The sequence below is a fragment of the Heptranchias perlo genome, chromosome 10 (assembly GCF_035084215.1).
Source record: "Heptranchias perlo isolate sHepPer1 chromosome 10, sHepPer1.hap1, whole genome shotgun sequence".
Taxonomy (NCBI): domain Eukaryota; kingdom Metazoa; phylum Chordata; class Chondrichthyes; order Hexanchiformes; family Hexanchidae; genus Heptranchias; species Heptranchias perlo.
In genome coordinates, this window is record NC_090334.1 from 83,262,990 (window position 1) to 83,277,035 (window position 14,046).

General features: G+C 47.6%; 1 protein-coding gene across 4 annotated transcripts in view; it reads right to left on the reverse strand.

Annotated features, from left to right (window-relative positions):
* Positions 1-3,705: 3,705 nt before the first annotated feature.
* The window catches only part of mthfd1b (methylenetetrahydrofolate dehydrogenase (NADP+ dependent) 1b), a 101,627-nt gene continuing 91,286 nt past the window's right edge, over positions 3,706-14,046 (reverse strand). For 3 of the 4 annotated variants that reach the window (XM_067992110.1, XM_067992109.1, XM_067992107.1), the window contains exons 27-28: positions 5,792-5,902; positions 3,706-3,984 (exon numbers count right to left, since the gene is read on the reverse strand). In XM_067992110.1, coding sequence (XP_067848211.1) covers positions 5,813-5,902 — 90 coding nt within the window. In that variant the 3' untranslated portion in view covers positions 3,706-3,984; positions 5,792-5,812. Of the gene's footprint in view, positions 4,044-5,791; positions 5,903-14,046 lie in introns of all 4 variants that reach the window. The other variant, XM_067992108.1, reaches the window with a different exon arrangement.

The window sequence follows — 14,046 nt, forward strand, 5'->3', positions numbered from 1 at the left end:
CAATCGTCTCATGAGTCAGAAGATCGTGGGTTCCAAGCCCCACTCCAGAGACTTGAGCCCATAATCCAGGCTGACACTCCCAGTGCAGCACTGAGGGAGTGCTGCACTGTCGGAGGTGACGTCTTTCGGATGAAACGTTAAACCAAGGCCCGCCCAGGTGGATGTAAAAGATGCCAGGGGCACTATTTCGAAGAAGTGCAGGGGAGTTCTCCCCAGTGTTCTGACCAATATTTATCCCTCAACCAACATCACTAAAACAGATTATCTGGACTGAGATGAGGAGAAATTTCTTCACTCAGAGGGTGGTGAACCTGTCGAATTCTCTACCACAGAATGCTGTGGAGGCCAAGTCACTGAATATATTTAAGGAGCTAGATAGATTTCGGGACACAAAATGCATCAAGAGGTATGGGGAGAGAGTGGGAATATGGTAGAGATGGAGGATCAGCCATGATCATATTGAATGGCGCAGCAGGATTGAAGGGCCGAATGGTCTACTCCTGCTCCTATTTTCTATGTTGCTGTTTGTGGGATCTTGCTGTGCACAAATTAGCTGCTGTGTTTCCTACATTAAAATAGTGATTACACTTCAAAAGCACTTCATTGACGGTAAGGCACTTTGGAACATCCTGAGGTCGTGATAGGCACGATAGAAATGTAAGTCTCGCTTTTCCAATCCAAGAATTGAAGCCTTGATCAAGTTCGTTTTTTGGAAAACTCTGCTTCATTTCCAACCTCATAAGATCACACCCTTCTTAAATATTATCAGCCAAGGTGGAGATAATGTAACCAATTCTGCACCTAATTAACCACTACTATTTGGTACATTGGGGTGGGGGTTGAGGAATTGGTTGCAATACATGATGAGTTACTGTAGGGCTGCACTGTGGATACTTATGGGCAAGTTTGTGCATATGGAACTGTATCTAGTCATAGATTGTGCTGCCTCCTGAAGGTGCTGACTCTCACTGGGGTACAGGTCCCCTCCTCTCCTGAAGGTGCTGACTCTCACTGGGGTACAGGTCCCCTCCTCTCCCGAAGGTGCTGACCCTCACTGGGATACAGGCCACTTCCTCTCCTGAAGGCACTGGGGTACAGTTCCACTAACGCTGGCTGCCTGGTACCCCACTTACTCTGAGTCCTTGATGGCGAGTGTCGATGGCCTATTTGACCGTGGTGCCGTCTGTAAGCTGAGATGTTAAACAAGAGGTCCCGTCTACCCCCTCAGGTGGATATGAAAGATCCCACGCCACTATTCGAGTTCTCCCAGTGTCTTGCCCGATACTTACCCCTCAACCAACATCTAAAAACAGATGATCTGGTCATTATCTCATTGTTGTTTGTGGGATCTTGCTGTGCACACATTTCTTCACTGCACTTCCAAAGTACTTCATTGACTGTGAGATGTTTTGGGACGCCCTGAGGTTGTGAAAGACGCTGTATAAAGTTCTTTCTTACAGTGTGGTTTCCGAGGGTCAGCTTGCTCTAGAGCAGTTCAATAATCCACCTCCACTGCTGTTTGCAACGAGGGGAGCTCTGGCCCTTTCCATAATTGACCTTAGCATCAGGGAAATTGACCCTACCCAAGAGGGTCTCCCCACCGGCAGGAAAATTCCTTTACCAGTCTGCAGTTGGGCTTGCAGAGGCAACTGATCTCGAGCCACGTCTTATTCAACTAAGCGGTAAAAACGAACGAAAACAATTAAAAAACTCAGGAGACATTATTCAAGTTATGACAGAAGGTGCAGTTGAATCTTGAAAGGTTTCACACCTAGGGACAACTGGACATTTTATCTCACGAAATGCATTTGGGGCAGCCTCAATCCAATTCCAGGCACAGTCTGACCTCAGTCACTCTCCCAGGTCTATGGGGGAAGGTCAGTTGGGAAATGTCAGGAGTGAGCTACCGTCAGCATACACTTCCAAGCTGCACAGGGAAAGGCTGTGGCGTCTTATATTTTACAAGCTTTATAATGTGAGTTAAATCAAAGGCTTTAGTTACACAGCACAGTACCAGAACCTGAGGCAGATGTGCTCCCTGATTCTGATATTGACAACATCTCAGCTTATTACACACACTGGCTGGAGGCAGCGTTTAGTGTGAAACGCCAGTTAGTGATTCAGGTTTTCCAGAAACGTGACCGTTTTAAAAAAAAAAATAATTGGTGAGTGAAAAGCAGCCGGTTAGTTAGAACTAAAAGAAAAAGAACTCACATTTATATGGCACCTTTCACGACCTCAGGACGTCACAAAGAGCTTTACAGCCAACAAAGTACTTTTGAAGTGTGGTCACTGTTGTAATGTAGGGAACGCAGCAGCCAATTTGCGCACAGCAAGGTCCCACAAACAGCAACGTGACAGTGTTGTACTGAGGGAGTGCTGCACTGTCGGAAATGTCGTCTTTCGGATGAGGTGTTAAACCGAGGTCTCGTCTGCCCTAAAAGATCCCACAGCATTATTCGAAGAAATAGGAGCATGAGTAGGCCATATGGCCGCTCGAGCCTGCTCCGCCATTCAATAAGATCATGGCTGATCTTCGACCTCAACTCCACTTTCCCGCCCCAGCCCCGTATCTCGATTCCCTTAGTGTCCGAAAATCTATCGATCTCGGTCTTGAATATACCCAACGACTGAGCATCCACAGAAAAGCAGAGGAGTCCACCTGGTGTCCTGGCCAATATTTATCCATCACTAAAAAAAGATTATCTGGTCATGATCACCCCGCTGTCAATGGAACCTTGCTGGGCGCAGATTAGCTGCCGCGGTTCACTGCTGTCTTACCTCTCTGCCAGAGACTCGCGTATGAGGATCGGGATTAAGCAGTCAATGATGAGAAAGCCTGGTGGCATTGGACCTGACATCTACATCATCAAGGTGGCTGGAATGTCATAGGCTGTTATTCCCAAGTCTTTCCATTATGCTGAAGACGGATATATACTGTATCGCTGACGAGGAAACTCAGCAGCTGATGGAAGTTCAGACTGGGGACAACAGCTTCTGGAAGGAATGACCTGGAGACCAGGTATGAGAATGTGCAGGGCTTGGCTTGCAAACAGCTACCCAAACTCCAACTGTTGGAATCACCATGCGTTGGGGTTGTGCTGTGTGTCCTAGGTGAGATCAGGATGGTGGGTGCCAAAGCAATCAATTTGATGAGTTGCGCTGCTCGCCATGTGGTTCATGGGCAGCTCTTGGTATGTGGACACAGTTTAGATTTAACTACTTCACATAGAGGGTGGAGAACGTGTGAACAGGCTGTCGAGGGAGACGATAATCCTGTAAGCAAAAATTTGGCAGATAAAGCGAACGGGGAATATGAAAGATAGAGCAGTTTTGTAGAACTCTGGAATTGATCAATGGTCTCTCCCAGTCCTGTGTTCCAATCCCTTGGGCCCTTTCTGCACCTCGAATATCTTATCCCGTGCCAGCAAATTCCTATACTCCTCCCATTATTCGCTCCCTCCTTTCTCCTCATACGCAAAGTGAGCTTGGGGCATAGTGTTCACTCAGTTGGTGGGGTCAGCCCGCGGTATAGAACGGGAGCTGGTGGGGATCCGTCAGAAAGGCTAGGAGAACAGATGTTTCTAAGGGCAGGGCAGGGCTGAGGGCATAATGTTGTCTCAGACAAGTTGCTATTGGCTTTGAAACTAAATAACATAATGCAGGTAAAGGGAGTGGAGGGGGAGACAATGAAACTAATACAGGTAGGGGCAGGTCATGAAACCAATTATTTATTTTGAGTTGGAAAAATTAGAACATTAACAAATTTTTTACCCACAATACACTGATTGTCAGCTTGTGATTTAGAATTTCCGTTACTGATGTTCCTTGTGCATGATCAGTCAGATGCAACATGGTACGGCACAGCGTGTATCATACAGCGACTCGTACGGCGACTGTGATCTCAGCGCAGACAATCAGTCAAATAAATCAACTGCCTTCTGACCTCGCTGCAGCCCATCACACCGTCGGAAGATTTTCAACCTTTGGACACAGTTAAGGCAGAAAAGCGAGAAAATTACCAGGCGCTGCAAGTAGCTAACCTGTTGAGAGAATATCCTAGCTTAGGATTAAAAAAGGTTTGACTTCTCTTTCATATTATAAAACAAGCTACACTTAAAATAATGTTATGTAGTAGTAGTTAAATGACTTGCATTTATGCATCTGTGTCCCAAAGCACTTCATAATCGATGAATTATTTTTTGAAATGCAGTCTGTTAACATAGTGGATGCAGCAACCAATTTGTGCACCTCAAGGTACCAGATAGCAAATGAGACGGTTTCTGGCGATGTTGGTTGAGGGAGGAATATTGGCCAGACGTTGGGACAGCTCTTTGAATAGTGGCATGGAATCTTTAACAAGTGCCCGAATTACTGGAACATGCAGACGGGGCCTCGGTTTAACGTATCATCTGAAAGACGGCACCTTCAACAGTGCAGCACTCCCTCAGTACTGACGTGACAGCCTGGATTATGTGCTCAAGTCCTTGAACCCACAACTTTTTTGGCTCGGAGCCAAAAGTGCCAGCAACTGAGCCAAGCTAACCCTTATTACATCATTCGATACTCAACTAACAAGATCGGATTGGGTGAAAAACGCCCTTGATCTCATGGTCCCAGAATATCAACCCTACCAATCTCCCCATTATAGCAGCTCATTATTTCTTAAGTGAGCTTAGTTAACCTGACGACATGTTCCAGCTGATCAACTTATGCCTAAATAATGAGTTCCCGACTGTCCGAAACGTACCCATTGTAACACTTGATGCTGTGCTCTCGTGTCTTGCAGCCCTGGTGCACCTGAAAGTATCGTTCACTTTCTGCGCCCCGTTGATTCCTATTCAGAAGACATGAGGGGCGCGGCATTTTGGTGCACCAATGCACAGTATTACGGGAGGGGGTCTACAGACTTAATTTGCCCCTCAACAGTACTGCTCCAATGATGAACCGAGACAGGAAAAAACAAACAGATGGAGTCTCATCACCAATCCATTCTTGTGCATCACCCATGAGCTGGCCTGGGAACAGACTGTGCTTTTGGCTGAAAAAGTTGCACAGATTGGGGAACCAGTAAGAGGAGAATACCAAGTAGGATAGGTGGCTCCAAAGGTTGTTTATTAACACAACGTAGGACGGAAGTTCTCGATCTTAATTGGGCAGGCACAGAAAACAGATATCTGCTGATCTCCCCCCACTGCCAGAAATACAGGCACATTGCCCTGACCCTTCTTCAGGGCCGTACTGAGGGAGCACCACGCCGTCCGGGGGGCTGCACCAAGGGAGCGCCGCGCTGTCCGAGGGGCCGTCTTTCAGATGAAAGTGTAAACCGCGGCTCCACCTGCCCTCTCAGGTGGATGTAAAAGATCCCACTGCACTATTCGAAGAGGAGCATGGGGGAGTTCTCCCCGTTGTCCTGGCCAATATTTATCCTTCAACCAACATCACTAAGAACAGATTATCCGGTCATTGATTCAGGGCTGTTTGTGGGACCTTGCTGTGTGCAAATTGGCTGCTGCGTTTCCTATATAACAGTGACAATATTTCAAAAGTACTTGATTGGCTGTAAAGCACTTTGGGATGCCCTGAGGTGGTGAAATGCCAGCCCTTTCCCGGAGAGCTCAAATGTAGTGGTCCATCAACACAAACCAAAATAATCCAATTTTACTGCAAGGAGGGTTTTCAAGTTTCACTAAATCAAAACATCAAAAACATTTGAAAGTATCAGCACTTCTGCTTGTCTGGACCCAAAACCCCCGCAAAAAGGGAAGGGGTTCATGGAGTTAACCCTTACCTTTCCTTATGGTTTCGGAGGTTAGAAGAGTCCGTTCACCTCTTCAGTCTCTGGGTCCAAATCAATGTCATAAAAGCAGGGTCTGGTTGGTAGTCCAGGCATGGTGCTCATCTGTATCACACACAGAGACTGGTTCAGTAAATCATTTGGAACGTATGAACATATAAAACTGACGGACAGCTAGTCCATCAAGCCTGCCCCACACAATGATGGCTGGAGCATCATAACTACACACTTCCTTACAACCCCTGCCCCCTGCACCCCCCCCCCCCCCACAGCCATGTAATCTCCTGGGATAGGCAAAAAAAAAACCCATTTTATTCAACATGTCCTCCTGCTTTTCTTCCTTCATTCCCCCGCCCCCCAAACATACATCATTCCTGACAGAGGCAGAGGTGGTAAATTTGACCTCGTGTTTCGAAGGTAGGAGGCCAGAAGCACAGTCCAGGGTAAATGGAGGTAAGCTGCCCCCAAGTCAATACCAGCTGCCAGCAAATCGCTCATGTGCGACAGTGGCTCGGGATGATTCTCCCTCCCTTGTTATTTGGGGAGGGGGCGGGAAAGGGGGAGAAACAGGTATACCCAGTCTCTCCTCAATGTAACAAACACAGCAGTAAATAGGGAAACAAAAATCAAACGTACGGCCCACATCTTGTGATCGTGGCCTCACCTGTCGAATCATCACTTCGCTAGATGCCCCACGCCTTTGGTCGGGCGGGTGAGGGATTTGTTAACACACAGGATACTGAAAAGCACCACTCCGTTTAATGCACGCCACTCACAACAACAAGAACGAGGCCATTATACAATCAGCTCTGCCCGTGTCTGATGAAAAATTAAGAGTCATAAAGACAGTTTTGGACACCAGATCTGGTTTCCATGGCTCGAGGGCAATGGAGACTTGGATGAATAGGGAATGTTGTGGAACGAGTGGCGTCAGGTTTAAGCTAAACTCCCCTCTTACATAGTGAGCCTGACTTCACTGAGTAAGAGGACACCCAGCCTCTAAATGATCTGCGTGGAGCAGGCCACTGTCCAGGCAGCTGGTAACCTCACTTCCTCCAGCTTCAACAATTGCCATCCAATCGGAGGCTTTTCGCCTCGAGCATTGCAAGCGACCAATCCTTTCGGCATTGATGCTGGAGCCACTGCCCGTCTGTCGCAGTGTAACAGGAGCTTCGGCTCAGATCGATTTGTGCAGCGACATTTATAATTTAACTTAACCTCCTGTTTCTTGCTATTTAATTTGCGGCCCCATCCCCCTGGGAGACAAGCACAGCCTCGTCATGCCAGGCCAATTAACAAGTTCTTTTTGTTGGGGTGTTGATTAAAACCGATTGCAGTACAGAACTCTCATCATCAACGCTCACAAACCGCCCACTCTAATCAGACTCCATTAAGTCAGCTCATCCCTTACAGTAGCGGCTTTTAATAAAAACTCAAATAAAACAACATGCATTTATACAGCGCCTTTCACAGGCGCGTTATCAGACAAAACAGACAGAGCCGCTCCAGTACCCAGGGCATCTCCTTCAGAGTCAGGGAAACCAGTCGTCCAACCTGGAGGAAAGGAAGCCTTCAAAAGCGAACGGGGAAAGGGCAAGGCATTAGGACTCGGGGGAGAGTTCTTTCAGAAAGTTGGCACAGGCGCAATGGGCCAAATGGCCTCCGATGTCACAAAATGCTACCATTCTATGCTCACCATTTGGGTAGGAAATCAGAGTAGATGTCACTAGACATTTTAAGAAAATAAAACAAAAAATATAGTATGAATGTACTTTAATTTTTAAAAAATATTCCTCTGCACCTCCTCTCCTGAAGAAGCACGGCCACATTGAGGTACAGTTCCACAGGCTCCAGACATCCTTCACTAATTCACCCAAACGGTTTATACTTTTAATTCATTCTCGGGATGTGGGCATCACTAGCAAGGCCGGCATTTATTGCCCGTCCCTAGTTGCCCTCAACTAACTGGCTTGCTAGGTCACTTAAGAGAAATCAACGCCAATGGTGTGGGGACTGGAGTCACATATAGGCCCAGACTGGGTAAGGACAGCAGGTTTCCTTCCCTAAAGGGCATCAGTCAACCAGTTGGGTTTTTACAACAATCCGACAGCTTCATGGTCACTTTTACTCATACCAGATTTTTATTTCCAGATTTTTGTTTTAAAAAGCCAAAATTCAAATTCACAGTGGGATTTGAACTCACGCTCTCTGGATTACTGGTCCAGGTCTCTGAATTACTGGTCCAGTAACACTACTGTACCCTCCACAGTGAACCCAGACAGTAATGGTCAGCAAGGTACTCCAACTACAGGAGGTATCATTACATAGAATGTACAGCACAGAAACAGGCCATTTGGCCCAACAAATCCATGCTCCACATGAGCCTCCTCCCTCCCCTCTTCAACATATTAGTCTATTCCTTTCTCCCTCATGTGTTTATCGAGCTTCCCCTTAAATGCATTTACGCTATTCGCCTCAACTACTCTTTGTGGTAGTGAGTTCCACATTCTCACCACTCTCTGGGTAAAGAAGTTTCTCCTGAATTCCCAATTGGGTTTATCTTATATTTATGGCCCCTAATTCTAGTCTCCCCCACAAGTGGAAACGTTTTCTCTGCATCTACCCTATCAAACCCGTTCATAATCTTAAAGACCTCTATCAGGTCATCCCTCAGCCTTTTTTTTCCGAGAGAAAAGAGCCCGAGCCTGATCAGCCTTTCCTGATAGGTATAACCTCTCAGTCCAGATATCATCCTAGTAAGTCTTTTTTGTACCTTCTCCAGTGCCTCTAACCTTTTGATAATGTTATTCATTCATGGGATGTAGGCATTGCTGGCAAGACCAACATTTATTGCCCATCCCGAATTGCCCTTGAGAAGGTGGTGGTGAGCCGCCTTCTTGAACCGCTGCAGTCCGTGTGGTGAAGGTTCTCCCACAGTGCTGTTAGGAAGGGAGTTCCAGGATTTTGACCCAGCGACGATGAAGGAACGGCGATATATTTCCAAGTCAGGATGGTGTGTGACTTGGAGGGGAATGTGCAGGTGGTGTTTTTCCCATGTGCCTGCTGCCCTTGTCCTTCTAGGTGGTAGAGGTCGCGGGTTGGGGAGGTGCTGTCGAAGAAGCCTTGGCGAATTGCTGCAGTGCATCCTGTGGATGGTACACACTGCAGCCACAGTGTGCCGGTGGTTAAGGGAGTGAATGTTTACGGTGGTGGATGGGGTGCCAATCAAGCGGGCTGCTTTGTCCTGGATGGTGTCGAGCTTCTTGAGTGTTGTTGGAGCTGCACTCATCCAGGGAAGTGGAGAGTATTCCATCACACTCCTGACTTGTGCCTTGTAGATGTTGGAAAGGCTTAGGGGAGTCAGGAGGTGAGTCACTCACCATAGAATACCCAGCCTCTGACCTGCTCTTGTAGCCACAGTATATATATGGCTGGTCCAGTTAAGTTTCTGGTCAATGGTAACCCGCAGGATGTTGATGGTGGGGGATTCGGCAATGGCAATGCCGTTGAATGTCATGGGAGGTGGTTAGACTCTCTCTTGTTGGAGATGGTCATTGCCTGGCACTTGTCTGGCGCGAATGTTACTTGCCACTTATGAGTCCAAGCCTGGATGTTGTCCAGGTCTTGCTGCATGCGGGCACGGACTGCTTCATTATCTGAGGGGTTGTGAATGGAACTGAACACTGCGCAGTCACCAGTGAACATCCCCATTTCTGACCTTATGATGGAGGGAAGGTCATTGATGAAGCAGCTGAAGATGGTTGGGCCTAGGACACTGCCCTGAGGAACTCCTGCAGCAATGTCCTGGGACTGAGATGATTGGCCTCCAACAACAACTACCATCTTCCTTTGTGCTAGGTATGACTCCAGCCACTGGAGAGTTTTCCCCTGATTCCCATTGACTTCAATTTTACTAGGGCTCCTTGGTGCCACACTCGGTCAAATGCTGCCTTGATGTCAAGGGCAGTCACTCTCACCTCACCTCTGGAATTCAGCTTTTTTGTCCAAGTTTGGACCAAGGCTGTAATGAGGTCTGGAGCCGAGTGGTCCTGATGGAACCCAAAATGAGCATCGGTGAGCAGGTTATTGGTGAGTACGTGCCGCTTGATGGAAGGTGTCGTCGACAGTGCTATCACTTTGCTGATGATTGAGAGTAGACTAATGGGGCGGTAATTGGCCGGATTGGATTTGTCCTGCTTTTTGTGGACAGGACATACCTGGGCAATTTTCCACTTAGTTGGCTAGACGCCAATGTTGTAGCTGTACTGCTACCAGAGACCAGAACTGTTCACAGTACTTAAGTGTGATCTAACAAAGATGTTTGTGCAAGTTTAACATACCTTCCCTGCTTTTCAATTCCATCCCTTTAGAAATTAACCCCAGTGCTTTGTCTGGTTATTTTTATGGCCTTATTAACCTGCGTCACTACTTTTAGTGATTTGTGTATCTATACCCCCAGATCCCCCTGCTCCTCTACCCCATTTAGACTCTTATTTTCCAAGGAGTATCTGGCCTCCTTATTCTTCCTACTAAAATGCACCACCTCACACTTATCTATATTGAAATTCATTTGCCAATTATTTATTAATGTCTTCCTGTATTTTGTCGCAATCCTCCACAGTATTAACTTTACCCTCCAATTTGGAGTTGTCCGCAAATTTTGAAACTGTACTTCCAGTTCCTGAGTCTAAATGGTTAATGTAAATGGTGAACAACAGTGGTCCCAGCACCGATCGCTGTGGAACACCACTTCCCACCTTTTGCCAGTCTGAGTAACTACCCTTAACCCCTACTCTCTGCTTTCTGTTTTGTAGCCAGCTTGCTGTTCATTTTGCTACTTGTCCCTGACTCCACATGCTCTGACCTTAGTTATGAGTCAACTATACGGTACCTTATCAAAGGCCATTTGAAAATCCAAATATATTACATCTACTACATTACCCTCATCCCCCCTTTCTGTTACTTCTTCAAAGAATGCAATAAGTTTGGTCAAGCATGACCTTCCCTTCTGAAATCCGTGCTGACTATTCTTTATTATATTTGTGGTTTCTGATGTTTTTCTATTACATCTTTGAGTGAGGATTCCATTATCTTTCCTACCACCGACGTTAAGCTAATTGGTCTATAGTTCCCTGGACTGGTCCTATCTCCCTTTTTAAATATAGGAATCACATTGGCTGTTCACCCGTCCTCTGGCACTATTCCCTTTTCTAATGAATTTTTATACATATGTGATAGCGCCTCTGCTATCTCTTCCCTAACTTCTTTTAATATGCACAGATGCAATCCATCTGGATCAGGGGTTTTATCCTCTCTAAGTTTGATTAGTTTATCAATTATCTCCCCTCTTTCTATCTTAAATGCCTTTATATCTTTTTTGATCTCTTCTTCTAATGTCCTGCCCACCAGTCAGGAGGGAGTGGCCCTGGGAGTCCTCAACATTGACTCTGGACCCCATGAAATCTCATGGCATCAGGTCAAACATGGGCAAGGAAACCTCCTGCTGATTACCACCTACCGTCCTCCCTCAGCTGATGAATCAGTCCTCCTCCATGTTGAGCACCACTTGGAGGAAGCACTGAGGGTAGCAAGGGCACAAAATGTACTCTGGGTGGGGGACTTCAATGTCCATCACCAAGAGTGGCTCGGTAGCACCACTACTGACCGAGCTGGCCGAGTCCTGAAGGACATAGCTGCCAGACTGGGCCTGCGGCAGGTGGTGAGCGAACCAACACGAGGGAAAAACTTACTTGACCTCGTCCTCACCAATCTACCTGTCGCAAATGCATCTGTCCATGACAGTATTGGTAGGAGTGACCACCGCACAGTCCTCGTGGAGATGAAATCCCGTCTTCGCACTGAGGACACCATCCAACGTGTTGTGTGGCACTACCACCGTGCTAAATGGGATAGATTCAGAACAGATCTAGCAGCTCAAAACTGGGCATCCATGAGGCGCTGTGGGCCATCAGCAGCAGCAGAATTGTATTCCAGCACAATCTGTAACCTCATGGCCCGGCATATTCCTCACTCTACCATTACCAACAAGCCAGGGGATCAACCCTGGTTCAATGAGGAGTGTACAAGAGCATGCCAGGAGCAGCACCAGGCGTACCTAAAAATGAGGTGCCAACCTGGTGAAGCTACAACTCAGGACTACATGCGTGCTAAACAACAGAAGCAACATGCTATAGACAGAGCTAAGCGATTCCACAACCAACGGATCAGATCAAAGCTCTGCAGTCCTGCCACATCCAGTCGTGAATGGTGGTGGACAATTAAACAACTAACGGGAGGAGGAGGCTCTGCAAACATCCCCATTCTCAATGATGGCGGAGTCCAGCACGTGAGTGCAAAAGACAAGGCTGAAGCGTTTGCAACCATCTTCAGCCAGAAGTGCCGAGTGGATAATCCATCTCAGCCTCCTCCCGATATCCCCACCATCACGGAAGCCAGTCTTCGGCCAATTCGATTCACTCCACGTGATATCAAGAAACGGCTGAGTGCACTGGATACAGCAAAGGCTATGGGCCCCGACAACATCCCAGCTGTAGTGCTGAAGACTTGTGCTCCAGAACTAGCTGCGCCTCTAGCCAAGCTGTTCCAGTTCAGCTACAACACTGGCATCCACCCGACAATGTGGAAAATTGCCCAGGTATGTCCTGTCCACAAAAAGCAGGACAAATCCAATCCGGCCAATTACCGCCCCATCAGTCTACTCTCAATCATCAGCAAAGTGATGGAAGGTGTCATCGACAGTGCTATCAAGCGGCACTTACTCACCAATAACCTGCTCACCGATGCTCAGTTTGGGTTCCGCCAGGACCACTCGGCTCCAGACCTCATTACAGCCTTGGTCCAAACATGGACAAAAGAGCTGAATTCCAGAGGTGAGGTGAGAGTGACTGCCCTTGACATCAAGGCAGCATTTGACCGAGTGTGGCACCAAGGAGCCCTCGTAAAATTGAAGTCAATGGGAATCAGGGGGAAAACTCTCCAGTGGCTGGAGTCATACCTAGCACAAAGGAAGATGGTAGTGGTTGTTGGAGGCTAATCATCTCAGCCCCAGGGCATTGCTGCAGGAGTTCCTCAGGGCAGTGTCCTAGGCCCAACCATCTTCAGCTGCTTCATCAATGACCTTCCCTCCATCATAAGGTCAGAAATGGGGATGTTCGCTGATGACTGCACAGTGTTCAGTTCCATTCGCAACCCCTCAGATAATGAAGCAGTCCGAGCCTGCATGCAGCAAGACCTGGACAACATCCAGGCTTGGGCTGATAAGTGGCAAGTAACATTCGCGCCAGATAAGTGCCAGGCAATGACAATCTCCAACAAGAGAGAGTCTAACCACCTCCCCTTGACATTCAACGGCATTACCATCGCCGTATCCCCCACCATCAACATCCTGGGGGTCACCATTGACCAGAAACTTAACTGGACCAGCCATATAAATACTGTGGCTACGAGAGCAGGTCAGAGGCTGGGTATTCTGCGGCGAGTGACTCACCTCCTGACTCCCCAAAGCCTTTCCACCATCTACAAGGCACAAGTCAGGAGTGTGATGGAATACTCTCCACTTGCCTGGATGAGTGCAGCTCCAACAACACTCAAGAAGCTCGACACCATCCAAGATAAAGCAGCCCGCTTGATTGGCACCCCATCCACCACCCTAAACATTCACTCCCTTCACCACCTGCGCACTGTGGCTGCAGTGTGTACCATCCACAGGATGCACTGCAGCAACTCGCCAAGGCTTCTTCGACAGCACCTCCCAAACCCGCGACCTCTACCACCTAGAAGGACAAGGGCAGCAGGCGCATGGGAACAACACCACCTGCACGTTCCCCTCCAAGTCACACACCATCCCGACTTGGAAATATATCGCCGTTCCTTCATTGTCGCTGGGTCAAAATCCTGGAACTCCCTTCCTAACAGCACTGTGGGAGAACCGTCACCACACGGACTGCAGCGGTTCAAGAAGGCGGCTCACCACCACCTTCTCGAGGGCAATTAGGGATGGGCAATAAATGCCGGCCTTGCCAGCGACGCCCACATCCCGTGAACGAATAAAAAAAAAAAAAAATGTTAGTCTCCCTGGTAAATACTGAGGCAAAGTAATTATTTAATATTGCTGCCATTTCACTGTTGTTACTTGTGAGTTTATCGTGTGTATCCCTTAGTGGCCCTATCCCTATTGTGATTTTTCTTTTGTCATTTCTGTGTCTGTAGAATACTTTACTATTTCTTTT